The 27,825-nt window shown below is 38.7% G+C and overlaps 1 protein-coding gene across 7 annotated transcripts in view; it reads left to right on the top strand.

The window, feature by feature from the left end:
- The window catches only part of LOC147227320 (potassium voltage-gated channel subfamily KQT member 2-like), a 45,223-nt gene extending 22,072 nt beyond the window's left edge, over positions 1–23,151 (top strand). The window contains exons 2-18 of one of the 7 annotated variants that reach the window (XM_086159016.1): positions 299–389; positions 477–603; positions 1,919–2,094; positions 3,276–3,401; positions 3,516–3,626; positions 7,633–7,728; positions 7,825–7,919; positions 8,403–8,462; positions 10,871–10,900; positions 11,649–11,702; positions 14,076–14,281; positions 16,176–16,193; positions 16,992–17,097; positions 18,430–18,561; positions 19,195–19,263; positions 20,388–20,481; positions 20,619–23,151. In XM_086159016.1, the coding sequence (XP_086015142.1) occupies positions 299–389; positions 477–603; positions 1,919–2,094; positions 3,276–3,401; positions 3,516–3,626; positions 7,633–7,728; positions 7,825–7,919; positions 8,403–8,462; positions 10,871–10,900; positions 11,649–11,702; positions 14,076–14,281; positions 16,176–16,193; positions 16,992–17,097; positions 18,430–18,561; positions 19,195–19,263; positions 20,388–20,481; positions 20,619–21,470 (2,443 nt within the window). In that variant the 3' untranslated portion in view covers positions 21,471–23,151. The remainder of the gene's footprint in view (positions 1–298; positions 390–476; positions 604–1,918; positions 2,095–3,275; positions 3,402–3,515; positions 3,627–7,632; positions 7,729–7,824; positions 7,920–8,402; positions 8,463–10,870; positions 10,901–11,648; positions 11,703–14,075; positions 14,282–16,175; positions 16,194–16,991; positions 17,098–18,429; positions 18,562–19,194; positions 19,264–20,387; positions 20,482–20,618) is intronic. The other 6 variants (XM_086159018.1, XM_086159017.1, XM_086159019.1 and 3 more) reach the window with 6 other exon arrangements.
- The last annotated feature ends 4,674 nt before the right edge of the window (positions 23,152–27,825 follow it).

Below are 27,825 nucleotides of genomic sequence, written 5' to 3'. Positions count from 1 at the left end.
GATTAATCTGTCAATTTATTTTAGAATCACTTTGGTCCGAAGGGAAAGTGCACTTTGCCTTTTGACAGGGAGGTTTTCTGTTTATTGAAATCAGCTGGCACAAACCAAGTGTCTCTTTACCTCTATTGGTTTAAAAAAAAAAAGTGTGGGAAGAAATGTGTGTTTAAAAGTGGTTTTATTTGTTCAGTTAAAGTGATCCTTCAAGGAGATCCTTCAGAGAAGTTACTCTCTGGAAAAAAAAAATCAACAACGTCTAGTATTACTATAACAGTTCTATCAACTCCACTCTCTCTTCCAGCTTCCTTTTGGTCTTCTCCTGTCTCATACTTTCTGTCTTTGCGACCATCAAGGAGTTCAAAGATAGCTCAGAGAGTGCCTTGTACATCTTGGTGAGTAGAATTTTTTTTGCTCCTGTTTTTATTCTCATGCAAAATAGTGTCAATGCATTAATTCAATAATTTTGAAATGTTTGTCAGGAAATTGTGACCATCGTGGTGTTCGGGGTGGAATACGTTGTGAGGATATGGGCAGCTGGCTGCTGCTGCCGATACAGAGGATGGCGGGGGAGGCTCAAATTTGCCAGAAAGCCTTTCTGTGTTATAGGTGAGAAAAGTCCAAAGTCCCTTCTAAAGATCTCATGTGCAACATGGTTTGCTCTATAAAATGAAAAAAAGTTTTTGGCCTGGAGGCAGAGTCATGGAGACAAACTGTCATGTTATAATGAAAAAATAAAAAATTAAAAAATAAAACGCAGAATTGGAGGACCATAGAAGTTTAAAGTTCCTGTAACATGTAGAAAACATTAGCTGACATTATTTGGGTTGTAAGATGTAAAGCATTTTCTTCCCTTCTCCATTACTTTATATGATATTAATCTCACCCCAAAAGCAGCAGATAGTGATAGTTTTAAGAAACTACTGTAGTTCACATGTTAATAATTGGTATTAGCTGTGTTTTGGGGTGTTCCTGCAATAAGCTCATCGGCTTTGCTTCTCTGATATAAGGTATTTTTCAAACAAGCTCCTGTAATCAGCTGGGTAACTTGCCCTTATTTAGCTTTAGTTGTATGTTAGCACTTGTGGATAACAAACAATTGATTTTGACTAAGCACCAGTCACAATAAAAGTTTATTTATAAAAAGAAAGGAACGGGGTTATAGTGTAATTCTGCTGTATAGCAGCCAACTGCAGGTCTACTGACTTAGCTTTCATCAGAATTTTCTTGTAATTAGTGAAACCTTGAAACCTGACTTGGGTAATTTTGAAAAAAGCCCCTCTATCAGAATTGCCAGACTCCACTTAAGGAGAGAGTGCATTAATTAAATTTTTCAACTAGAGTCTTGGTTTTGTATTAGCCGTCTACTCACTTTTCTTGGCAGCATAATACCATGAACAGCCAAAGAACTGACATCTTTCACTAGCATTCATGATAATTGCTGGTTTCCAGTTTGAGTTTAAAAGTTAATTACATTTTTGTTTCTATGGTGTCTGATTAAACACATCTCAGACTTATGACTTAGGAAAGGAACATGAACTCACGAGCAGCCTGATTATAATTGTTCATGCAAAGAAATTACACGGTGTAGTCAACTTTATGCCCTCTTGAGATTTTCTGCAAGACATTCTTTAATTTGACTAGACAAAAAAAACTTGGCATTGAAAAATAATTTCTTGAATGTGCGTATGTCTAAAAGTCAATACAATAAAAAAATCAAAGATGACCTATAGTGCAGATGGACTGCTACTGTTCAAATGTCCTCACCTTTGGGGTGCTAGATGACTCTGTAAGTAATTATCAGGTTTTAAGTTAATCTGTTTTATTTTTCTATCCCCTCTATTTCTTTATTTTACCAGAATAAAAACTATTCTCTTTATGCATCTGAGTCTGGTACTGTAAGTCCACGTCCTCCTCTCCTCAGATATCATGGTGCTGATCGCCTCAGTCTCTGTGCTGGCCGCTGGATCTCAAGGCAATGTTTTTGCCACGTCGGCTATCAGGAGTCTGAGGTTTTTGCAGATCCTCCGCATGCTCCGAATGGACCGCCGTGGAGGAACCTGGAAGCTGCTGGGATCAGTAGTTTACGCTCATAGCAAGGTTGTCTCTCATGATTAGTTGGGTATCAGTGGCATATGTCTGCTATCAACTGATTGATTATATTGATTTTGCACAGTTAATTGGGTTGGATGATCATGGTAAAAATGTTCTTTTTCAAATGAGAACTGACCCCCACCCCCGGTGTCGTGGGGGTTTTATTACCAGATGTATTAATTATACATGTATTACTTTAATGTTATATATAAAGTCAAAATGACTGAAGGTATTGGACCTCAAGCCAAGTATTAAAGGCTTTTCTATACTTCTATTTTTCTTCTGGTACTGGAAGCTTGATCAGATATAATCTTTGCTGTCCAAATTTCGGACAAAGCAACTAGAATGCAAAATAAAAATTGGATGAAAATGTTCAATTGCATAACAATACATACTTGAATAAATGTTACAATTATTTCAAACTTTACCTTATTAGATAAATATAAGATAATATAATTTATATTTTCACAGTATCACTTTTTAGAATTTGTTATTCTAATGTCTCAAAAAACAAAAGAGGGAGGGATAATTTAGGAAACTTGCATGGGCAAAAATTATTTTAAGACATCTTAAAGTTGAGTAAAGTAATAAAATGTTCTGTGAAATACATATCATTTTACAATATTGTCTGATATGTTATTTCTCAACTGGTGTACATATTGCGGATATTGTATAAGCTGTTGTGTTATCCGCGGTAAATAGTTCTAGTCTAAGTCTGAAGAGTCTAATTTTTTAAAGCGCATGGAGGCCATGAAAAGCTTTTGGATGACTTAAGAAGCTCTAAAAGGGCAGAAGCTATATTCAATGAGTTCAGTGTTTAAACCAGAAGTCCTGAAATCTTTTAATTGTTCACTCAGCTGGTTCATTAATGACCCCAGTCATTGCTCCAGTCATTTTGCAAGATTTCAATGAACCTCCCAAAAGATTTTTTATAACAGAAAGTGGAAAACCAGCTGCTTTTTTTCTCAGTGTTGAGTGGGGAGAATGAGAGAGGCTGATGGGTGACCCGGAGCTTTGGGAAATAATGATGCTTATGAAAATCGTGCTTTGCTGTCAAGTGCATGCAGCTCATAATTATATCCAATAATATAGACAGGCCATTGTAACCTACTCCATAGGGTTACATCAGCACTTTGCTGAAGCAATATTACTTTCCCTGATGCTTATTGCCTCTCCTCGTTCTGTAGGAGCTCATCACAGCCTGGTACATTGGATTCTTGTGCCTCATCCTGGCTTCCTTTTTGGTCTATTCAGTGGAAAAGGATACAAATAATGAGTTTGACACCTATGCTGATGCTCTCTGGTGGGGACTGGTAAGACATTTCAGCCACTGCTATATCAGCATTTGAATGCTTTGCAACCACATCCTATCTACAATGTGCTCAATATTTCAGTAGAGTCATGACGCCAACTTATCTTTTTACCAGATAACTCTGACCACTATTGGCTACGGTGATAAAGTTCCCAAGACCTGGAATGGGCGCCTGCTAGCTGCAACATTCAGCATGATCGGGGTGGCCTTCTTTGCTCTTCCTGCTGTAAGAACTAAGAGAACACTGACCCTGTGTTGGTAGCTATTAGATACAACAAAAGTTGAATGAGCTTTACTCGATTGCAAGATTCTCCTGCATGTTCATGGAGTAAATGACTAAAGATCATGTGGTTCTTTGAATAAGTGTAGTTGCCTTTTCTGTCCCTATTCCCCCCTGGATTGAGAGGGGTTAAGAATGCTGTATGGATAAATTGAAGTTGTATACCAGTGTTGACCTGTAGTTTGTTTTCCATTCAATTTTTCTTCATTTTTTTTTATCTACTAGTGCTGCTTAGTGGTACAATTTGGTAAAACACATATCTAATGGTGTTTAGGGGGGAGAAACTGGATCAATAGTGCTCTCTACAAAATCTCAATGAGGTAAATGGACTACATCTGTATATATTTTTTTTCCTCCAATTTTTGTTGCAGCCTGAAGTGCCTCCATTATCTCCATCGATTCAATGTTGGTTGGAGTTGCGGCACAATTTGATGGTCACACACCTTTTCATACACTGATTGAAAAGGAATTTGCATAAAGGAAAAATGTTAATGCTAAAAACACAATTTCATCTGAAAACCAAACAGCAGGCTTTCAGATACATGATGGGGTGATAAATAGGAAGTATTTAGTAGACAGAACCATATATCTCTTAATATCAATACTAGTCAAGTGACTCTAAATGAATACGAATAGTGCTCTTTATCTCCTTTTTACCTGTTGTTATCTTGACAGATAGCTGTGGCCTTTGGCCAAGAGCAGAAGTCATCAGGTGGTGTACACTCTTCACTGGGTGTTTCGACCCTCAACCACAGTAGCCTCTAGTTGGTGGGCTGGCAGTGAGTGGCCAACTCACTGCCCATCTTCCCCAGGCCACCAGCATTCCTCCTCTCTCCTACTCCTTACTCAACACGAGGCATGTTCTGCCTCATCCCCCATCCTACGAGCAACTTGCTTCTTACTTCGCTTGTCCGGTCCTAGAGCACAAAGTGAATGCCATGCAAACTTAGCCAGGAAGCCCCTGTTCCACAGGGAACAGCCACACTTGCCAACCCTTGTCTCTGCAGTCCTGGACTAGATGTTGGTACTTCGAGGCCTTCCTTTCATAAGCCTCCTCACAACTCTCCTCCCATGGCACAGTGAGCTCAACCAGAATTATTTTCTGGTCTTTGGTTCACCATAGCACAATGTCTGGGCGGAGGGTTGTTTGGATCACCTGTGGGAACTGCAGCCTCCCCCCGAGATCGATGCTCATCTCCCAGGGGCTTGCGGTTTGAAGGATGCTTCGCTTTTTCCTTTTTGGGGTAAGCACAGGTCTTGCTCCTTCCTTAAGGAAGATGATCGGTTTCTCAGAGGCAGTGTCAGCTCACCTCTTCTTGCCTCTCTCCTGCTCGATGATGTAAGCCAATGAGAAGAGAACTTTATCATGGCACCATCTATACTGCCCCTGGGTTAAAGCTGTTTTACACCCAGACCATATGTGTACTAGAGTCCCCTTCTGGCTGCAGGGCTTACAAAGTGGATCCTCTCTTAGCCCCCAAGTGTGCATATGTGATGGCGAAAGAAGAGTGTCATAGACGGAACCCTAAGAGGAAAGAGATACAGTAAGGTTCCAGTCGCCACAAGTCTCTCCCATTTTGTCTAGGCCCGTGGGAACCTTGTTCCACAGCCCTGGTTCGCAGTTTCTCCTCTTCCCTGCTCTGCACCTCCGTCTGCACCATACCTCGTCTGGCCCCTGCACTTGCGCCTCCCCAGGTTTGAAAATGCGCAGGGCCGAGGTGGACACAAGGGTTGCCGACGATGTCCTGCAACATTTTAGAGCTGAGGAGAAAGATTATCCTGAACTGGATGATTGCGGAAGATCCGTCCTCTCTCGTAATAAAACATCCCTCTGCCAATTTCCAGCTTGGTTGTATCGTACCCTTGGCCAAGATCTTCCTTATATTCTTCCACAATCTTGAATGCAATTTTGGGCATTTCTTTTATACATTGTACGGTGTACCACTTGGGCCGGGGGTGATTTGGCTCTGCGGACGATATCCTGAACTCCCTGCCACGTGGGCTCCTTTGCATTCAATTTACTTACTGGCTTTTTAGGCCAAGAGATGTTGCAGTTGGCCCCTAGACCCTGACTCCTGTTGGGGTTGCTGCGATCTTTCACAAGGATCTTTCACTCTTCTACCTCCAACTTTGAGCTGGAGAGCATGCCAGATTTTGGTTGGCCAAGTAGTGTTTCTCTGAAGCCGTATGGGTCTTATACAAACTGCGCTCGCCTCTTCTCTTTCTTCTGCCACCGCTACCGTAGGCGTTCTGCTCTCCTGATCTTACACAGTTGTTCCCACAGCTTACTTGTTATGTCTTTCATACTTTGTTTCTCAGTCGGTGAGCTGGTCTTAAACAGTTTGTTAAGCGCTTTATCTGGCTTCTCGGGCGACAAATCTCTCTCTCCCTTCTGTTTGGTTGCTGTTGTGGTTGACCCTGGCCTTTCCTCTCCATGATGCCGAAGCGTTCCTTTGCAAGGTTGTACACTATGGATGGATGTGGTTTCATCTATCTTCTTATGTACTGGGCCTGATCAGGTTGCTTTCAGGATGCAATCGAAGTCTTCATCAAGCTGTATCCAGGCGATGTTGTCTGCCATCTTTGGCCATTTGATCCTCTCTCTCCTTGCCAAATGGATTTAGGTTGCGGGAGTGGGGTTAATGTTAACTGGTCTCTGGTTTTGGGGCTGCTCAAATGCAGGGAGATCTTCAGCACTACAGCCAGCACTCCTGGCTGTTCTCCATTGTCTGACCAGACTCTGGATCTGTGCGCTACTCCTGAGCTGCTGATGTTCCAAACCTGGACCTGCTCTGGCGCTGCTTGAGCTGTCTGGTACTTTTGCAGACTTTCCCGCTGTGGCACCTAACGGCGAATTCCTCTCCAGTCAGTGTTGATTGCTTTAGCTTTCTTCTTGCCATGTTTCTTGTCCTGGCCGATACAATTGTGTCTGTCCCATTGAGTCGCTCTTCGCCCCCCCTCTCTCGGGAGACTCTGGAGGTATTGCTCATTTGGTTCCTTTGATACAGTATGTGAAACAGATGGCTAATATATTTCTACTTTGTTCTTAAACCTAATGATACCTAGAATGAAGATATGAAAAGTGTGTTGTGCAGTTGTGATGTGATTCATTTGTGCTTTGCACACCTAAACCATCCATCAAGTTTCCATGCTTTTATGATCCTTCTATAATGACTTAGACCCAAGCATCAAATTGAAATTTTTCCTCTTTGGCACTTATCAGCTTATTACTAAAAGCTTTGTCCCCCAAAAATCAGTCTTTTCTGATCACAAATTCTTTGTTCAATGGTGTTGTAATTCCAGAGGCTGATAAAGTGCTTCGTTCATGCTCAGCTTTTCATGTAAGACTTGAAGCTATCAGTCTTAGCAGTGAACTTAACGTGTTCCATGTCTTGTAAAGTAAATCTTTAATTCGAAATATCAGTTCTCAGAAAAGAACATTCCTCTTGATTTTGACACAATTGATTTTGTCGGCCATCGCGTGAGGAGTGGGTGATTTTTGTTTCCATAACAGGTTGAGAATTGTTATGGACAATTAAACAGTTTTGTATTTAGCTTTGTATGTAGGCAATATATGTTAAAAGAAATTTGGCATAGCATTGCTGAACAAGCCAGTATAATCTCAGTAATTCAAAGACAGTTGCATTACTTGCTTGTTGTTTGAATTTTGATTTCTTGTAGTTTGTTGTTGGTAACAGCTTTGTGATATTTAGAGGACTTCTTGATATTCTTTATAAACTTTATGTAGTTGTTTGAAATTTATTATTAATTTTTAAAGATTGTTTTTGTTTGTTTTGATTTTTTTTCTCTAGAAAACTAGGTACATTCTCAGCCAATTCTTGCTGATTTCTTTCAGTTATTTTGAGTTGATACTTCTGATCTTATATATTTTTTGGGTGCATGGATCAGAAAAGTTTACTTTAGGCTTCTCTGTTTCTACAAACTCCTACAGGGCATCCTGGGATCTGGGTTTGCCCTGAAAGTCCAAGAGCAGCACAGGCAGAAACATTTTGAGAAAAGGCGCAACCCTGCAGCTGGTCTCATACAGGTACCAGAAGGGTGATATGCTATGATATTAAATCCTTGGGAGAGACCATCTTTTTGAGCTTCTAAAGAACAGCTGTTGTTTGATATCCTCATCCAGGCTACTTGGAGATTTTATGCAACAAATCTGTCTCGCTCTGATCTGATGTCTACTTGGGATTTTTATGAACAGACTGTATCTATTCCAATGTACCGGTAAGTGCTTTTCCCCCTTTAAACATGGAAAGCAACATGGAAACTGAGCCTAAGAGCATTTTCATATTTTATTTCAGTTTTCCCCTAACTTTTATAAAGTTGATATTGAGGTGTTAGGACAGGGTCTTGATTATCCAAACTGAACCTGTTCTAGTTTTTCCAAGATATTCCCATTGGCTTATGAAAACCAGGCACTTATTGTGCTACAGAGTTGATTCAGTATGATTCAGCCAAAGAGCAGTGTCTTACTTTCCCAGTTCAAATGTCTGGCATTTGTACACAGAGGCCGTATATTTCAAATAGTCTTTGGTTTGTATTGTTCTGGCAGTAATTCAAAGAGAAAAGGTGATCTAATTACAGAGAAAAAAAACAAGATGAATTAGATAGTTTGCCAAAGGCAAGTTTGAATCTTTGATATCAAGAATGCACTAACAGATTGGACTGTTTTTTTGTTTGTTTGTTTTTTCCCCCCACATTTACTAGACTCATCCCACCATTGAATCAGCTGGACCTGCTGAGGAATTTGAAGGGCAAGTCTTTCAGGTATAAACTTGACACCCGCTTTGTCCTTGCAATTGAGCATTATGTCATCACAGGGAAATCATTCCTGGTGGTAACAATGCTAATTTATAATGTTTGCGGCAGCTGAAATGATTTTTATGAAATAGTGAAACAATATGTTCCATCATGAACATTTTATTTGATGAAAAGTAGTCAGGGTTGAACTGTTACTCTTCAAGGGTAGTAAATGTAGAGAAAAGGACTACCAGTTTTGAATAATGTAATGCAGTTTTAAGTGTAGAATAAAATACAATTTAGATAGGGATGAAGTAGTTTAACATGCTTTCATTACAAAGAATGCAACTAATGTCTACAGAAAGTTAAGAGTCAGTGCTAATTTTCAACTTTAGGTCTTAGACTTGGACATGGATGTCATTTGGACTTTTAGTTGAGCAATATAATCAGCACAACAATACATTAATGATTTAAAAGCTGTCGTGAAATGGCCAAGGAACAGGACAATTTACAGAAAAATTTGTGTAAGACTGCAAAATAAAATGGTTGTCAGATGGACTCCTACAGATGTTTATACCCCCATGTTTGTTTTTTAGAAGTAACGTGTACAAGCCCACTAGTTTTGTCAGGGTACCAAAAAGCACAATTCAATACCTTGCTTAATACCAGTCTAAAATCCAGACTAAAGCAGTCTAGAATACTCTAATGAGACACATTATGTTCACTTCTAATTAATAGAGGCTCTTGTTCACTGGCCATTCTGACATGACGCCCATGTAATTTTATAGGACGTATGATCTTGATCATGTTTGTTAGGAGTAACTGGCCCTTTGCTACAAGGCCATTGAAGTCCCATAAGCCCAGACTCAGATGGCATGTTTTTCTTGATATTTAGGTAATGACCTGCAACATTAACAAGCTCATCACCATCCTCAGAGGGATAACCAGCTGGTTTATGTGCTAACCTGTTGTATTTTTTTTTTGTTTTTTTGTTTTGTCCTCTTTGAAGAGGCCTCGGTATGATTCACTGAGGCAATTGGTGATTTCTACAGTGATTCCTCCATCCCATGACACCCTTTTGTAGCATCTTATCCCCCTCCCCTATTACATTTCCAAATCTTTGCAGTCTAGCTTCTGCTCTGCAGGCAGAGCAGCTGAACAGTATTACTCACCAGCCTTTTAGTTAACACAAAAAAATTGAGGGGCATCCTTTCACAAAGATTTCCTGCTTTGTTCAGAGATGCTGGCAGTCATCATGATGAGAAAGAGCCATTCTGTCGCTATAAGGAACCTGAGTATCATTCTGTAAATGGATAAATCCGGGATGAGTGCACAGGCATTTCTCTCATCAGATGGACAGTGTACAAGACATCTGGCTGGTACTGCCACCTACTGGAGAGTTAGTCCAATTGTATAGCTCACTCCCATGATGTCTTACTGTAGGGAAACATTTAAAAACCCATGACCCTGAACACTAGGAAAGAATCAATTAATTACTTCATTTTTTTTTTTAACCAAGATAGTTTGAACAAAGTAGTTCAATTCTAAATAAAAGCACCAAATATTCCTTTTCCTACCTTGGAAGCAATAAAAATCATCCCACTGTAAAGGATATGTATGTATATATATATATATATATATAGATCGATATTAGTTTATATATAGGAAAATACTGATATATAACCATCTAATGCAGATTAGAATACTATAACTATGAAACTGGTGCCCAGCAGTGTTGCACACACACAACATTACAATCTTTAACAGCTGTATGAATGCTTATCTAAATCACTCACTCTCTCACACTCCCAAACAATGCACACATGCTCAAAGGGATTCAATAAAATCTGTTTATATTTGATATAAGGCTTTGAAAATGCATATTTATAAGAACCCAGCTGCTTGGACCCACCAGGGAAGTAAGTTGTTCTCCACAGATAGCTAAGCTTACAGTCCACTTGCATGAATGCTGCATATATTAGGAAGTAAGGAATTAATTATGGGATGTTGTAAAATGTCTCTTATGTGCAGGTCCAGACAAGCAAATATGGCCAATACCAAATGGGCTGGAGCAGCAATGGGGTGTGAGACTTAAAGCCCTTGTAATTGGGGATACAAAGTCACAAAAGTTGGCAGCATAATCCAAACCGTGCATGTGCATCAGAACCCTTAAAAAATAAAAAAAAAGTAAAATGCTACTTAGATCCTGCCACTCTGATGAAAAAAACGTAATCTTTAGGAACTGCTGGATGTGGTCACACATATACATTGTTCCACACCTAAACATACTCATCTTTGATGTCACTTGCACAAACCCTAGATTGACCAAAAACTGTATTTGTAGCATAACAACAACGTCTGATACTAAACCAAAACATAGTCAAGGGGTGCGACGCTACCAACCGCCCCTCCTTCTTTTTTTGTTTGTGCTACAGGAAAGAATCACAAACAGAAATGTCACCCAGGTCTGTAATGTGGTTGTTTTTTACCTCTCTTTGCCTCCTGAAGCTTTTCTTGAATTCTGCTCTTAGTTGCTGCTGAGATACTCTTCTTGGGGGAGTGTTAATACTGTGTGTGTGTGTGTGTGTGTCTGTCTGTCTGTCTGTCTGTCTGTCTGTCTGTCTGTGAGGTTATGAATGTAAGTGTTGTCAAGAACCTCCTTCAAGAACAGTTTGTGCTGCATTTGCATACTTGGTGCTGAGAGATTAATTCACCTAATGCCGACCTAAGCCTAATGACATGTTCACCAATTAGCCGTTTTCTAAAGCTCAGCCCTTCAGCTTCACTTGGGAAAAAGTCATTGTCATGTAAATCATGTAAAGAGCCTCTCCTTTGTTTTTTTTAATCACACTGTTTTTGATAAAAGAAACATGTGTAATGATTAACAATGCAGTAGCACTTTGTCATGACTTAATAATGTAATTACAATATACATGGTATACATAAAATTACATTACAATTGAATGTAATAATTACCCCATTAACACAAAGTAAAGTGAAAATCTTGCTAAAACATTAAATGTCCAAACCATTGCGGGATGAATAAATGCTCTTCGTAAGTATTTTCAGTGACTTTAGTTTCTCATTTTCAGTTTTGTAGTTAAATTATGGTTGCGACAAAGTGTTACTAGCATCACAGTTTGGCTCACACTGCTGTTTTTGTCACTGTATCCACTGCTATTTTATCCTTTTGTGTCTCCTCTGCTGCTCCAGTAATGAAAATGCACACAAAGACAGACTTTGCGGGTGCTGTCCAAGAACTATTAGGTATAGTTGTTGTACAGATACTAACAACTGCACTGCAAGTCTGTGTGTTTTCTTTCATACCTCATATACTGGTACTTTAACACTTTAATGCAGCAACATGCCTGTGGAGGTTCTCGGTCATCCAAGTCATGGTGAATTCTTGTTGAAGTCTTCTTGTCGTGGCAACTGGACTTGAATTTCTTCAGAACTTCAGGAACCTCATCCGAGAGGCGTCTCCGGAACTTCGGAAGCCTCTCGGATGGGGGGCGAAACGTCTTCAAGTGAAGAAATTCAAGTCCAGTTGCCATGACAAGAAGATTTCGACAAGAATTGAACACTTTAAGTTGAGAAATTGTTGGAAAATCACAAAACAATGAGATACTGGCTTTGCCATTCAATATTTTTAAATATTTAATTTTTTATCAATCAATGATAGAAGTCTGCCAGTTAGAGTTCCATTTACCTTAAGTAAGGGGGGCAGCATTAGTCAAGAGTTAATATAAGGGACTTGTTTAGAACATTATTGATCTATGAAAGAATGTTATGTAGATAATATGATTTTTGGCATGTCGAGATTTATAGAATCTAGTGATTTGGACAGTATAGAATGGTCACTAACCACATGTGTGCACACATGCACATATGTGTCTCTGCACTATACTATACTTACATACTTCCTTACTATACTATAGACAATTAAAGGTAAATCAACATTCTTAGGTCAGCAACCACTGGCACAACACACCTGTGATCACATTTACAAAACTACCTCCAATGTCTGTCTATCTGTCTGTCAGTCTATCTATCTATCTATCTATCTATCTATCTATCTATCTATCTGTCTATCTGTCTATCTGTCTATCTATCTATCTATCTGTCTATCTGTCTGTCTGTCTGTCTGTCTGTCTGTCTGTCTGTCTGTCTGTCTGTCTGTCTGTCTGTCTATCTATCTATCTATCTATCTATCTATCTATCTATCTATCTATCTATCTATCTATCTATCTATCTTTAAAGTCTTAAAATGTCTTGGAAATTTTTATTGAGAGACCGAAAATACCAAGAATGAATGTATATTATGTTTTTTTTATTTTTGCCCATGTTTGAGCAGCCTTTCAGGTCACCCATTTATGTTTTGTTCTACTTTTTTGGTAACTGCAAAAACAAATTATAATATAAGTAGTTTGTTGATAGTGAAAATTTACTTGTTATAAACTGCTGTGTCAAGTTTTAACATTTTGAAGAAAATGTTTGTGTTGAAGTAAATGCTGACAGGAGGATTTTGCAATTTTAGTACAATAACTTAAAAGTACTTAGATCAGCCTTAAACCGCACCTAATGAACTTTGTCAGGAAGGTCTGAAGTATACTATTCCTTATAGCATGTATTAATGGTTAGGCCAAAACAAGGCCAAAACATGTTTGTTATACACAGTATATGGCCAAAATAACACAGAAGCCAGTAAAAAGCCCACCTGATTTTTACACTATCAACACCGACACAGAATAGTTGGTTCATATCAAACATATATATATTTATATATACATGGCCTTCATCAGTTATTAAGCCATATGCTGCAAAAATGTACTTTTCAATGTTTGTGTTTCTTTTAAGAAAAAAGGTTATTTTACTATAGTGAAAATTGTTCTTACTGTATGTCAGGAAAGTAAGCACAGTGCAAACATTTTAGTTTAAAAGGACTTCACTACTATTTCACTAGATGATTAAACCTCTTGTACTTGTAATTTCTACAAGAAAAGTTACTTTTGAATAACAATATGTTATATATGTTGCCATTTTCACTCACTCAGCACATACACTTATTTTACTGCCCTGTCTCGGCTGATTTATGGTCTGTGTTAGTAATGTATGCACTTGATTTGCTTGCTTACATTTTTTGCTAAATCAGCCTACATACATTTCTGTCAAACAAGAAAGGTGTATATTGCCAAGTATTTACTGTAAAGGTGCATTTACTTTGACAAATTCTCATTTTTCCAGTGGAGCATCAAGTATAATTTTGATTTTCTTTTCAAATGATTTTTTTTGCATGGTTTGTGTTCAGGTTATGCAAACACAAAGAGAAAAACTCTTCCTTTTGAGATGTCACTTTGCTTCCCATGCATGCTTGCTTGTAGCTTCCTGCTGCTTGCCTGACCCACAGAATGCTCCACTATGTTCGTATGTGGACATGGCTTCCTCTGCTTAGGACAATGCCCATTTTGAGTTTCTCCTGAGGTAAGATTCATTATCCAAACAGTGCTGTATTATTGAAATTGCGAACAACGCAGAAGGACAACTGTGTCTGTAGTTAAAGTTAATTACTTTCAAATATAGTCGAAAAATCTGTTTGTTTGTGTTAATCTCCATTTTTTTTTTTTGACTTGGTCTCTGTAGTCGGAAGTCAAGTCTGAAGGACAAGGTGTTTCCGAGTCCTTCCAAGGCTCCTGTGGCCAAAGGGAGGGTCCAGTCGCCTGGGGCTGAGGATGGGGCTGAGGCAAGTCCCAGTAAGGTCACTAAGAGCTGGAGTTTCACCGACAAAAGCCGAGGACCAAAGCATGCCATCAGGGTTCGGGGCAGTGCCTCACGCCAAAATTCAGAGGGTGAGGGAACTGAAATGAATCACTTTACGTGGTAATCTGTCATGTTCCTGTTAAGATGGACAGTCTTGTTATTCTTATCTGTTGAAAATATACAGGTTGAAACGAGTACTCTACCAACGGCTAGCATCGGCATGCTAGAACCGAGTCAATGTTAACACACTGATGATTTGCAACTCTGACCAAGGTACAATGGTACAGATGGTGGGACCAACACCATGTTATCAAGCTTGCATGTAAAAATGCGTTTACCTCTGGGAACTGTCGTTGTGGTTCCGGAACAACAGAACGCAAGATACTCAGCAAAGCCACTGAACTGCCACTGCAGTGTTTAATTTTTTTTTTTTTTTCTGGGGTTTATACACCATCTACATCCACATCTTCTTTTACACATAGTCATTGGAAAAGGTAATATCTGGGCCCATTGTGCCTCACATGTTGAACAGAGGACAGCATGATTTAAGCTTCAGTTTCACAGCACAAAGGGCCCACGTTCAATTCCCACGACAGGCCTTTCTGAGTAGAGTTTGCATGTTCTCCCTCGCGTCTGTGTGGGCTTCTTCTGGGTTGTCAGGGATCCTCCCACAATCCAAAAACATGGAGAAATCAGAGACCCAATTGCCACGTGTGAATGACCGAGTGGATGATCGTTTGTCTCTATATGTGCCCCTGCCATTGATTGAAGAAGAGTCCAAGATGAACCCCTGCCTTTCGCTAGTGACATCATCCGGCAACCCCTAACCCTGAGTGCAGGATAAATGGTAGATAATGAGTGAATGAATGTTGAACAGAGATGTAATATTATAGTATAGACCACAATGTAAGATCAGATGCCTCACACACTGCTCCTTGGTGACAAGGTCTAACATATTTCACATTTATTATTTTCACTACAGAATTTGATTCAAAGTCCAAAAATAAGCTGTAGGTTCATTTGAGACTCTAACTTCCCCAGACGTGTGAATGGTCGTATGTCTCCATGTGTGGCCCTATCATCTACTGGTGAACTCTCCCTCTTGCCCAATGGCAGTTGAGTTATGCTCCATCACCCCCTGTGACCTTGACTGCAGGATTAACAGTATTCATAATGAAGTAATGTAATTCATTGTTTTTTACTGCCATATTTTGAACTGGATCAATTTTCCTATAATTTGTCCTCTTACACTATTCATTGGTCTAAAGAATGGCTTTTTTCAATTTTATGCGCATCTTCTAACTTGAGCAAAATGTTCAGGTCATTCTCCTTACTGTGGAGACTACCGATGATCTATAGAAAATACCTTTAGAAATCTCAACACTTGGGCTCCCTGCTCTTTAGAATTTATTGAACATTTCTGACCACATGACAGAAAATAAATAAATAAAAATAAATAAAATGTGATATCCACAATGCTGGTGAAAATCTGAATTGCTGTGAGGGTGTGAGAATGATCGGCAAGGTGACATTTAGAATGTATTTGGACAGATTTTAAGTTACAAAACTTGGCCAAACTAAACTAATTCTCATAGTAATTCTCAATATCTTCTCATTCTGTTTTTTTTTTTTCAACTTCATGGCATGTTAAAGTGCTTATTGAATTGCAAAATGAACATATTGGACTGAAGAGTTCTACAGGTTAGACAAGTCATCATGACATATCTTTAATGTAGAACAAAATCTAATGTCTAGATTTACCACATTCCTTTTTACATTATAGTGCACAGAGCCGTAGGATTTCTATGATTAGTAAGTGTAAATGTAAAACAAGAGAGAACACTTAACTTCAAACATGATCCAGAAAACATTTCAATGGATTTCCTAAGTTCGAATGTGTAGAACAGATTTGTCTGGCATTGCCATCCTGCAAGAATCCATAACGAATTACTTTCCATGTCTCTTCCTTCTCTCTTTATGCAGCAATTGAAGGTTTAATAAGTAAGATATCAGGACATTTTGTTGGCTGGATATGGGTGATACCATTCGAAAAATCAAAACAGAAAACCACTAATTGGCTTCACTGATCTAGAAAAAAATGCATGTTGAAATCTGCCACAATTTTTCACTTGACATGAACCCCGTTTTTATTTTGTGATTTCTCCTCCAAGATAAATAAAGGCAGAACAGAGCATGATTCTAGCTCAGAGCAAGCATGGCACTATTAAACTCTTTCTCGGGACTCTGTCAACTTTCTTCATGTTAAGCATAGCTTTATATTAACGGTAGGATTATCTAACAATGGGTTCAAGTCAAGTGGTTAAGAAAATACTAAACCAAGGGGGAAACTGTCATAATCCCTGCATTATATTGCATGAAGAGGCCTCACTTTCCCTACCAGATTCTCACTTTATGTATAGTGTCAAAAGCGATCAGGACTTGACATATTTGCCTGAATCAATTTGGCTTCAGAGTCATAGATTAGCTCTCTGGCAAAATCAAACCCAATAGTTAAATATGATTTAGAGTGTAATTGGTGGTGGGAAGGGAGTACTTGCCATTCGATTTTTCAAGAGCTTTTTCCCATCAGCACTATCCTTCAATTCTGCACCAAGACCGCATTCTGTTTTCCACAAAGCCTGTACACGACACTGACAAACTGGCTTGAAACTAATTTTGCTATTACATTTTGCACTTCCCAAGATAAAGGCAAGAGCTTGGTTTTGGTTCAGCTGTTGACAGTGCAGTTAAGGAGGCCAATATGATATAATGTCTAGTATGTCTGTCTTTGTTCTATAGAGGCAAGCCTTCCCGGAGAGGACATTGGCGATGATAAGAGTTGCCATTGTGACTTTCTCACCCAAGAATTGCCTCCTGGCTTAAAGGTTGCAATAAGGGCAATCTGGTAAGAGCCGCTTAATTCATTCTGGTTTTATTTCTGACAAACTAGGCAGTTAGGTTCATATCAGTTTATATATCATTATCAACCTGCTCCTCAGCTTAGATTCAGGCAATACTGTTTTCTTCCACAGCGCTGCAGGAATTAATGTTGTCTTATTCCCGCCCAACCCCTCACTGTTTGTTCAAGAAATTGATGCTGGTGATGAGCCTCTTCAACTGCTGGGAAATAGAAGTCACAAGTATCAGTCTAACTGAAAACTACAAAGCATTGATAAATTCTTTTAAAACACTTCTCATTCTTGTGTGGCCTGGCTTATGCGGTAATATTGGTCACTGAGGAACATTTGGTTTCACAACGATTCTTGAGCCTCTCCTATCCTGTGAAAGAGTTATTGAGTAAGACACTGAACCACTAACAGCTCCCAGGGTGCCACTAAGTTGGCGCTCAATGATCATGTGTCATCCATGGTGGGTCAAATGCAGAAAACAATTTCCCGCAAGGGATTAATAAAGACTGACTAACACTATAACCAAAGGTACTAAATCTCCACCTTATTCTCATTTTTGACTCTGCACTTAAATTTGATAAATGAATAAAGTCCAAATTAGTATCTGTGTGCTAGCAATTGTGAGTAAGTAATTAATTCTTGCCCTCAAAACACTACATTTCCCACTGAATTGGAATTGGTAAGTCAACATCTCTCTTGCAAAATACAGCTGTAAAACTTCTCCCTGGTATTGACCGTAGACGATATTATTTCCCCCCCAGATTGAAATCCTGAATGGTATTTGAGAGTCTCCTTATGTTCAAACCACATCACTGGCTGGTACCATGTGGTACTGATGACCTTCTTATTCTAGACCCCATCCTTTTAAATCCAGTGAGCACCACATATCCCAAAAAGCCAACTGAGATGCAGAATTATACAGTTCTTTAGTTCACCATATGCTGTGAAATAATCCTTCTCCAACATTATGTCCACATGGGTCACTGGTATTTTAAAGTGGTGCCTCATTATCTATTAATTTTACTTTCTTTGTTCTTGTCAAAATCTTCTTCTCATGGTAGTTGGACTTGATTTTTTTCCCTTTCAGGCATTTCACTTCTCATGTGAGAGGCTTCTCAATGTGAACTTTTCACTGTGTTCCTATGCACATGCAGACTGCAAAAATAAGAAATAAATTAGAAAAAAAGGCAGAGCTTCATGCGCCATGAGAATAAAACAGATGCATAATTCATGTTAGAAACTATTGCTCGATCAAAATAACGCACAGTAATATTGCGATACTTATTTCGAACCTATTGCATGTATGATAATAATGTGACTTTCTGCAGCATCATGAGGTTCCTGGTATCTAAAAGGAGATTCAAAGAAAGCCTGCGGCCTTATGATGTCATGGATGTGATTGAGCAGTACTCTGCCGGGCATCTGGACATGCTTTCTCGCATCAAAAACCTACAGTCCAGGCAAGTATAGGTTTTTATAAAGCTGCTAGTGTCAATTCAATTCTGAGTCATTCTTATTCCAAAGTAGTTTCATGGCAAATGACTGGCTGCTCCTTCCACCACCAGTGACTTATTTGTGTGGATGAATGCTCCCAGTAATGATCAATGAGTGCATCCTTAGGTTTAGTGCTGGTTAAAGTTTACTTAAAATTGAATTTTATTTTATTCCTATGTTTTGCTACTGGATACACACATGTTAAGAAAAGTCATTGATCCGCTGGTTTCATTCGTCCAGATACATGTGTTGTATTCAGGTTTGATTTATATGCCTTTATTAAAGTAAAGCTCATTCTTCTGTCTTCTGAATGCTTCACAACTTTATTTTCAATATAAATCTGTTTAATAATGGCTTGCTAAATCGGTCTTACCTGCTCCTTGAAGCAGCTCTTTGAATGTCTGTCCCCTAAAGATCTAACAATGTAGAATTAAATATATTCCAACAGTGAAATACATACACTCATCCACAAAGCAAGTTGGTCTCACTGTATGTCTTGTGTGTTTGGAATATATTGGAACCTTTTCTCCATAGTTGATGTGATTCCCATGTTGCTTCATTTTGCATTGCACTCTTATCGTCTCTGTGTGCCTTGCCAGGATAGATATGATTGTGGGGCCCCCTCCCCCATCAACACCTCGTCATAAGAAGTCCACTGAAGGTCCTAGGTTAGGTTAATAGACTGCACCTCTAATGTGACCATTATTTTCCATTTACCACAGATTAAATATCAGCAGTTACATGCAACCTCATGATTTTGATTGAAGGAACCCCTTTTGAGTTGAAACCACTTAACTATTTCAATCAACTAGACGATACTTTCAGACACACAGGAAGATTCAGTATAAAGATAATTGTGCTCTTCGCAATTTTTTTCAGGTTTCTGCGGTTGCTTTAGCATGTGTGCCACATTAGACCAGCTGCTATCCAGAGAACAGATTGCACACTAAATATTAATGAGCCATGTGATGTGGCCTCACTCAAGGGGGGATCACAATGCTGGATGCTTGCTCCAATACTGGAAAGACAGACGGAGAGCTCCACCAGCAGGATGCAATGGAAATGAAGCATGTAGCACAAACAAGCATGCCAAGAAACGCTTTTATCCCAAGAGAAAGTGCTCCTTTTCCACACAGTTTGTTATTAACACCTTTTAAAACCCTTCGAAACACAATGCATGCATCTACACCCCTTGTGAATGCCAAACAGTCCCAGGAAATGCTCAAATTCTTTTTGAGTTCAGGCGATTTTTCATCATTTGTTTGTTTGTTTGTTGTAAGAGAAATACCATCAACAATCATGCTTACTTAATGTAATTTCCAAAGAAATGTATGTCCTATTCTGATGTCATGAATTTCTTCTTCAGGTAAACTGTGGAGTTTTAACCGAAAAAAAAAAAAAACACCATTTTATTTGAATTTAGTATTTTTTCAACAAACATTCTTTCTTCTTTTTAACAATTACTAATTTCCGTCAGTCTTTCTTTATTACTTTTTTAAAAGCTTTTAGCCAAAGTGTTCATGGATACATTAGACACCAACTTTAAAAGTCGCATGTTAGTGCTCAATGTTTTACCACACCTTGCTGATCAGTCGAATCATGCAAATGTATTCACCGTTTCTTTGTGTTTCATCATGAGCAAAGTTTAAATTGAATCCCTCAAAGACTAAAAGTTCCCACAACCATGCTTGCAGTAAGAAACTCCACAAATTACCTCTTGTGTTTAAAATGTGGGTTAAAATTTGAGTGTTTTTATTTTCTAATCTAAAATACTACTTTACTCAAATATTAGAGTTGACCAGATAGTTGGTAAAAGTCCTAAAGCTGAATCAGACGCTGTAGAGGACCAAAGCATGATGGGACGACTGGTCAAAGTGGAAAAACAGGTAGGGGGATTCACCCTCACCCTCACCCTTCAACCCCGACTCTGGTTTCTAAAGATCCCGCAACTTGGATCATTGCACACATTATTTAATTTCCTCCGGAAGTGATCCCCATTTGTGTTATTTCTCGACTGATATAGGTGGTCTGTATGGACAGGAAACTGGATTTTCTGGTCAATGTGTACGCTCAGCGCATGGGCATCCCTCGCTCTGAAACAGAGGCCTTTTTCAACTCCAAAGAGCCGTATCCTGCCCCGCCTTACCACAGTCCAGAGGAAAGCAAGGAGGAGAAAGAAGCAAAAGAAGATATAATGGAAGAAAAGGAGGTGAAAATGTGCTCACCTGCAGTTGCCCTGTGCTCTGATGGCTCTTTAGAAAAGAAAGACCCTCTGCTGGGTCGACCCGTGGTAAGATCAGTGGGCACTCCGTCTGGAAGCCACAGTCACCTGTCTACCTCGTGGCAGCACCAGCTGCAACACCCCCTCAGCCAGCCTGCCTGGAACAGCAGTATGGCTAACACCCCTTCACCCATTGGTGGCAACGGTGATCATTCGCCTTCCCTGTTCCGTCTACCACCACCGCCGATTCATGATCGTTCCTCCTCCTGTCAAGGTGGTAGCGGAAAAGATAGTAGCTCCCACAGCAGAAGGCGTCAGAGAAGGCAGAGGTGTCAGCACGATGCCAACGCTGTGGAGAGCGACACTTCTCTCTCCATTCCTTCTGTTGACCATGAGGAGCTGGAGCGCTCATTCAGCGGCTTCAGCATCTCCCAGGCGAAAGAGGATTTTTTTGGACCTTCTTTCTTTACCGGGTCAGGAGGTGGTGCTGCAACAGGTACTGAAGCTGCAGCTGCACCTTCACTCTGCGCCAAAGTGAGACCCTTCATTGCAGAAGGTGAATCGGACACAGACTCAGACCTCTACGCTCCCTCACCTCTGTCCTTTACCGGAGAAGTGTCAGGAGGGGAAAGAGGGTGGCCAGGACTGAAGTAGTTCAGTGGGAGGAATTGAAAAGTGACTCAATATTCCCAAGTCCCAAGTCGCTAACCTGACTGTTCATGCTAATAATGCTCATACAGACTATATTTGGTTAAGTGAATGATTATGATTCATTAGTTAATACTGAAGACAGTAACAAAATACCCTTAAAAAAAAAAAGGGACAATCAAGTAACACTTTTTCTCTTTGATGTATAACATTTTTACAAGCAATGCTTCATTACAGATGTGCTGCATCCATCAGGTTTAAAAATACCAACCGTTACCAACTTTTTGTTGCAGTCGTTGGTGGTATTTACTTGTATTTTGAAAACTAAATGGTAATATGTGTGAAAGTAACTGCACTTTAATTTAATTGAACGTATACTTTAAAATGATCCACATGAAGTATTAAAAGTATTTCTATTATTAAGCAGTAAAAAATATATGCATCTCTGCTAAACATTTTGCCATTGTAATGCTCAAGACAATGCAATGTAACACTGTTCTGGTCTTATCACATATTAGCATAGTGTTTTGATAACCTCTGGATGAATTTCTGAGGTCTTTTGATATCAAAATGTGAGCTATAGTAATCAATTAGATTCTTGCAATAAAAAAAGCAACAGCAACTACAACAACAAAACAAATCACAAAATGATTTGCTTGCTTTACGACAACATTAATTCAGCCTGCTGTTTCTGGCTTTTACAGGAGAAGTCCCCTAGAAGTATTGCAGATACTTTCCCATCAAAGAGTCAATGAACCTCACGCATGGCATGTTAAAATGATTGATTTAGAGACTGTCTTAAACTGGTGTCAAAAACAGTGACAAACTCAGCAGACTATCATGATTAAAATATGAAAATGTGCTGCATGAGTGGTTTCAAGCTGTTAACTGTTGCTTTGCTTGAAATCCAGTCATGTTGACACAGCGTGGACTTTTTTGATGGTTCTGGGGCAACAGGGCTCTTTTAATTTTAAATTACAGGGGTCAAATGGACATTAGCTCATGCATTTTGTATTTTCATTACTTAATGTGGCATCCAAATGTTGGATTACAGCAACCATATGGGATCATATGGTCTCACCATATGCCACTAAGGCATTATTTAGGCTGACATACACATGTCAGTCATTTGGGTAGTTACTGCTGTGTCTGCCCTGCACTTAGTGAGAAAAATGCAATAAAAGCAAGCGAAGCAATCAAGAGCTGACATGCTTTTTCAAAAACTGATATGGCCTTATTTCACAAAATCCATGGTTTAATAAGTACTTAAATTAATACCATTCTTGAAATTTCATCAAAGAACTACACAGGACCTGTGGCCTAATATCCATTGTTTAGGACCGCAAAAGTATCTACTGATCTTGCTAAAAGCATGGGATTTAGAAGGACAAAGCATGATCACTTTTAGCTACAAAACTAACTGAAGTCATAGCAAAGCAACAACAATGTTTTATCATTGGCATTGTAATACTGACACACAATCATTGAAGGTGTTTGACTGAATCCATTCACATAAAATACTTGATCCATATTTGTCAGAAAAGAAGAGGCAAACCCACAGGCATGTTTTGTACGTCCCAAATAATTAACCTGTACTGTTTTACATGATACAGTAGCTCATAGTTCAACAGTCTCATTTACTTGCACCATTTACTTCTTCAGTAATAAAAGTTTGTACATCACAAAAAAAGCAATATCCCTTGCCTCATGTGTTATGCATTTTGATTGAAGCAATTGAATTATTAATGCATTTAAAAAAGACTGGGTGAGTGAGACAACAACGTGTTGCAATAGTGGCTCGGTATCAGTAGATGGCAACCAAGGACCTAAATAAAGCTGCAAACAGATCGATCGATAGCTAGATAGATGGGGGAATCTGTGGGAACCACTGGAATACATTCAAATATTGTCATCTATTTTCTCTTTTCTTTTCTGTTGATACAAAACCATAAGGCAGGTGAAAGTATCTGCCAAATTCAGTCAAAGTCAAGTCTATGCAATGTTATTTATGTAGACCCCCATCACAATATGCTGAAATAGGTATTTGTGGCTTAAGCCATTGCACATCTATCTTCAATGGAATGGGCATGCAAAGTACCACTGCATTATTTAACCATTTTACATTTTACAAAACATTTATGGCAACAGCCTCACTAGTTTTTAAGTAAATAGGGATATGAGATGGATGGGAGAAGAACCACGCCAGGTGTTACCATGAGGGCAAACATATTTACACTTTTGGATAAAACCATTTAAAGTTGAAGTTGATGTAGAAAAAAACAGAAACAGAGAAATGGTAGGTACTTAGATAGATGGATTGTCAGTAAGAGCTCAGTAAGAGGTCAGCTAATTTGTTAAGTGTTGTGAGGCTGGGATCTTTGTTTCGGCAGGATCTGATCTCATTATTAAAAGACAGACGATGGCAGCGCAGCTAATGGGTAACTACAGTCTGTCTTGACCACCCAATAATACATAACACAGGACAAAGCTAATGAGACAAGGGCTTCATAGCATCTACACCGGCAGAGAAAAGTCATTATACTTTTATTCTACAACAGATCCAGAGTTTTGCTATGAAAGCATTGTTATGTAAGTGAACACTGGAATTAATTGCTATAATATGAATGCTCTCATCAGGGGTTTTGTGCCCTGATGATGCTTCTTAGCTTGTTTCTGCCCAGCTGTGCAGAACATTTATTCGTAGGTGAGAAATTTGTGTTTAAACAATGTCATTAGATAGAGGCGGGACATTGACCCTTTTGTGATGAATGATACGACCTAACAATCAATGAAGCCATTAGAGATGCGACTCTTACGAGAGACCTGTCAAATGACAGATGAACTAGGTGCATTTTGGTCAGCCTAATGGCTTGTGTGCTGACATGCTTCAGCCCAGAGTGCACTGGTCAGAATGCAATAAAATATAGTGCCCCAAGTACTCTCACTGTTACCTCTTCTTCCGTGGTTTCATAAGTAAAAAAGTCTGATGTCCTCACTGTATCTCCAACTGTATCAGTGAATGGGCACAAGTGAGCTCAGACCACAAGTGACTTTTTGCATTTGCAGCCAACAGAAAGTAGAAACTCTGTGTTTATGGCACAAATGGGTTTGTCTAAAGGCCCAGTGGCTTCCATGTAAACATTTACATTGTGAATTAACATCAGCAAAAAATGCCATCAATGTCCACAAGGGCAAGCACAGGTGACCTTTCATTAAACATACAAACACACACACACACACACACATACATGCATGTGGGCCAATAATGACAATTGAAGTGTGAATTCACTGTTTTTAAAACAATACTGGCAAACACTGGGGAGAACAAGTATTTGATACACTGCTGATTTTTCAGCTTTTACCACTTACAAAGCATTTAGAGGTCTGTCATTTTCATCATAGATACTCTTCAAGTGTGAGTAATGGCATCTAAAACAAAAATCCGGAAAAACATATTGTGTGATTTTTAGATAGTTAATTTGTTTTTTATTGCATGACATAACTAGGAAGAAGAAGGATGACTACAACCCCAAGAACGCCACCCCTACCGTGAAGCATGGCGGTGGAAACATCTTTCCTTGGGGATGCTTTTCTGCAAAGGGGACAGGACGACTGCAACATATTGAGAGGAGGATGGATGGGGCCATGTATCGCAATACCTTGGCCAACAACCCATCTTCAAGAGCCTTGAAGATGGGTCGTGGCTGGGTCTTCCAACATGACAATGACCCGTTCCAGTATTACTAAGGAGTGGCTCCGTAAGAAGCATCTCAAGGTCCTTGATTGGCGTGCCAGTCTCCAGATCCAATAAAAAATCTTTGAAGGGAGCTGAAAGTCCATATTGGACAGCAACTTTCTGAAACCTGAAGGATCTGGAAAGATCTGTATGGAAGAGTGGGCCAAAATCCATGTTGCAGTGTGTGCAAACCTGGTCAAGAACAGCAGGAAATGTTTGATCTCTGTAATTGCCAACAAAGGTTTCTGTACCAAAGTTTAAGTTCTGTTTTTTTGATGTATCAAATACTTATGTAATGCATTGAGATGCAAATTAATTACTTAAATATCATACAATGTGTTTTTCTGGATTTTTGTTCTGTCACTCACAGTTAAAGAGTACCCATGATAAAAATTAAAGACCGCTTCATGCTTTGCAAGTGGAAAAAGCTGAAAAATCAGCAGTGTATCAAATACTTGTCCTCCCTAGGTATATCAAATTTAGATTCAGGAAAGAGTAATCTGTATTACTTCGAGGCCTGCAGCCGTTTTTTATTGTGAAAGTGTTGCTTTGAATGAAGATATATACATGTAAAAGCAAAAAAAAAAAAAAAAACATCTATTACAAAAACCTGTAATTACATTTAGGATGTAACAGAAAAAGGGGATTAATAGTAAATAGATGTGAAAGGACAGAGGTGAGTGAAAGTTAAGATTGATGACTACTTTCTGTTAGGTTAATACTTTTCACATCTGTTATTGATGGTTCACATGACATATTTAAACTTAAATTATTTTGGGAACAACTCAAATGTCAGTATCACCTTGGAATGTGAAAAACAATGAGCTGACCCAGAAGGTGGTCCCCGTAGAAGTCTTTTATCTCAGACTGAACCTAATTGAGTGCACACTGCTTATCATTTATCATCTGACAATTACTAAATTGGATTGATCCTGACTCTCCTGGGGCTTTTGCCAGGGGTAATTCTTGTCATCAATCAGCGATTTTATTGACACCCAATCTCACTAAATTACTTAGCATACCGCTTTTTGATAAAATTATTACAAATAAGTAACTGTCCATGAAGACTTGTTTTTATGTCACTTATATGTGTTTTTTTAAATACATCTTTATTGTACATCAATACTAAAATGTAATTTAAACTATTCAACTCTCAAATCACTTTGTAGTACTTGAATTATTACCTATTTTAAATAAATGTTATTCCAAACATATTTTTAGGCTATCTGGGCTGGTAACTGTTATGCCCAGAATTACATTTCATCTTCCTCTGTTGTTTGTTGGCGGTGTGTGTGCGTGTGTGTGTGTGTGTGTGTGTGTGTGTGTGCGCGTGTGTGCGTGTGTGTTGTTTCATAGACCACATTAATTTTTAAACAGGTAAAATATTTTCGTAGTTGGGGTGATCATTTAAAACCACAGTCTGGAAGTTCACTTGCCAAAATATCTGGACTAAAGCTAACAGTGGTTACTGTTATAAAAGAGCTCATATGTGCCTCAGTTTCCATGGCAACGCTTCACTCACATCATTATTTTGTGGTGCACGACTTGGAAGTATAATGTTAGACTATCAGAAAATAAAGATAGACAATACAAAAAGATACCAGTAATAAAGACTGGTTACTCTGACCCCAATGTTAACTTATTACAAATTTTGAAAACAGTGTGATGGTTTAATTTGAATTCTGTAACCAGCTAATAACTCAGTGAACTCATTGTTTGCAGATTGTTTGTGATTTTTCAGTAAAATCAGATTGTTGGATCCTCCCGTCTTACCCGGATGAAATGGGTTAATTCCCTAATAAGAGACTCAGTGGTACGTTTAAAAGTTCTTAACACGGCCAGTATTCAAATATCATGAATTAAAAAAGAATAGTAAACAAGAAAAATGGTGTAGAATTAATTAAAAAAAAATGTATTCTAATGCTTCAAAACATTAAGCTTAAAATGTCTCAAGACACAAATTTTGAGATTATCATTATTTTACAGATGTGCTCTCCATAGTATCTCATTCATGATGGATGGCCCACTTGGAGTGTTTATCCAATCAGGTATAATTATGATGTACACACGATTAAAAATAATATGTGTACATCATAATTATAAAAAATAAATTATAATATAAAAAAATATATTTTAAAAAAGAGGCCATTAAAAATCAGAGAGGTGGCATGATTCAGCTTGTGAGCAAAACATATCTGTGGCTCATGTATTAAGAGTTACAGATGTATTTATGGCGTGTTTTGGAGCCAAGAGTCTCACAGAATGGACAAAACAGTTATTTGTGTCATTAAACAATTGTTAGGTCAGTATAAGGTGTAGCACAGACAAAATGTCATGCTATGTTCATTATATAGCTGTTGGAACCTTTGTTATTATGTTTGGGATATTGTTTGATTGTTCTATCTACACTATACTAGTATCTGTACTATTTAAATCTATTTGCCAAGAAATTCTATCTATATTACATTGTTTTCAAATTCTACCCAGATGTATCCATACCATGGTATTACTGAAGTACTTGTCAAAGGAACAAAATCAAGTCCAGTTGCCACAAGATTTTGACAGGAATTAACCATGACCTGGATGACTGAGAACCTCCACAGACATGTTACAGAAGTACTAGCT

Source organism: Fistularia commersonii, chromosome 14 (genome assembly GCF_037954325.1).
Source record: "Fistularia commersonii isolate RoL2024-O1a breed Wild chromosome 14, RoL_Fcom_v1.0, whole genome shotgun sequence".
Lineage (NCBI taxonomy): Eukaryota > Metazoa > Chordata > Actinopteri > Syngnathiformes > Fistulariidae > Fistularia > Fistularia commersonii.
This window is presented reverse-complemented; position numbering and strand designations above follow the sequence as displayed.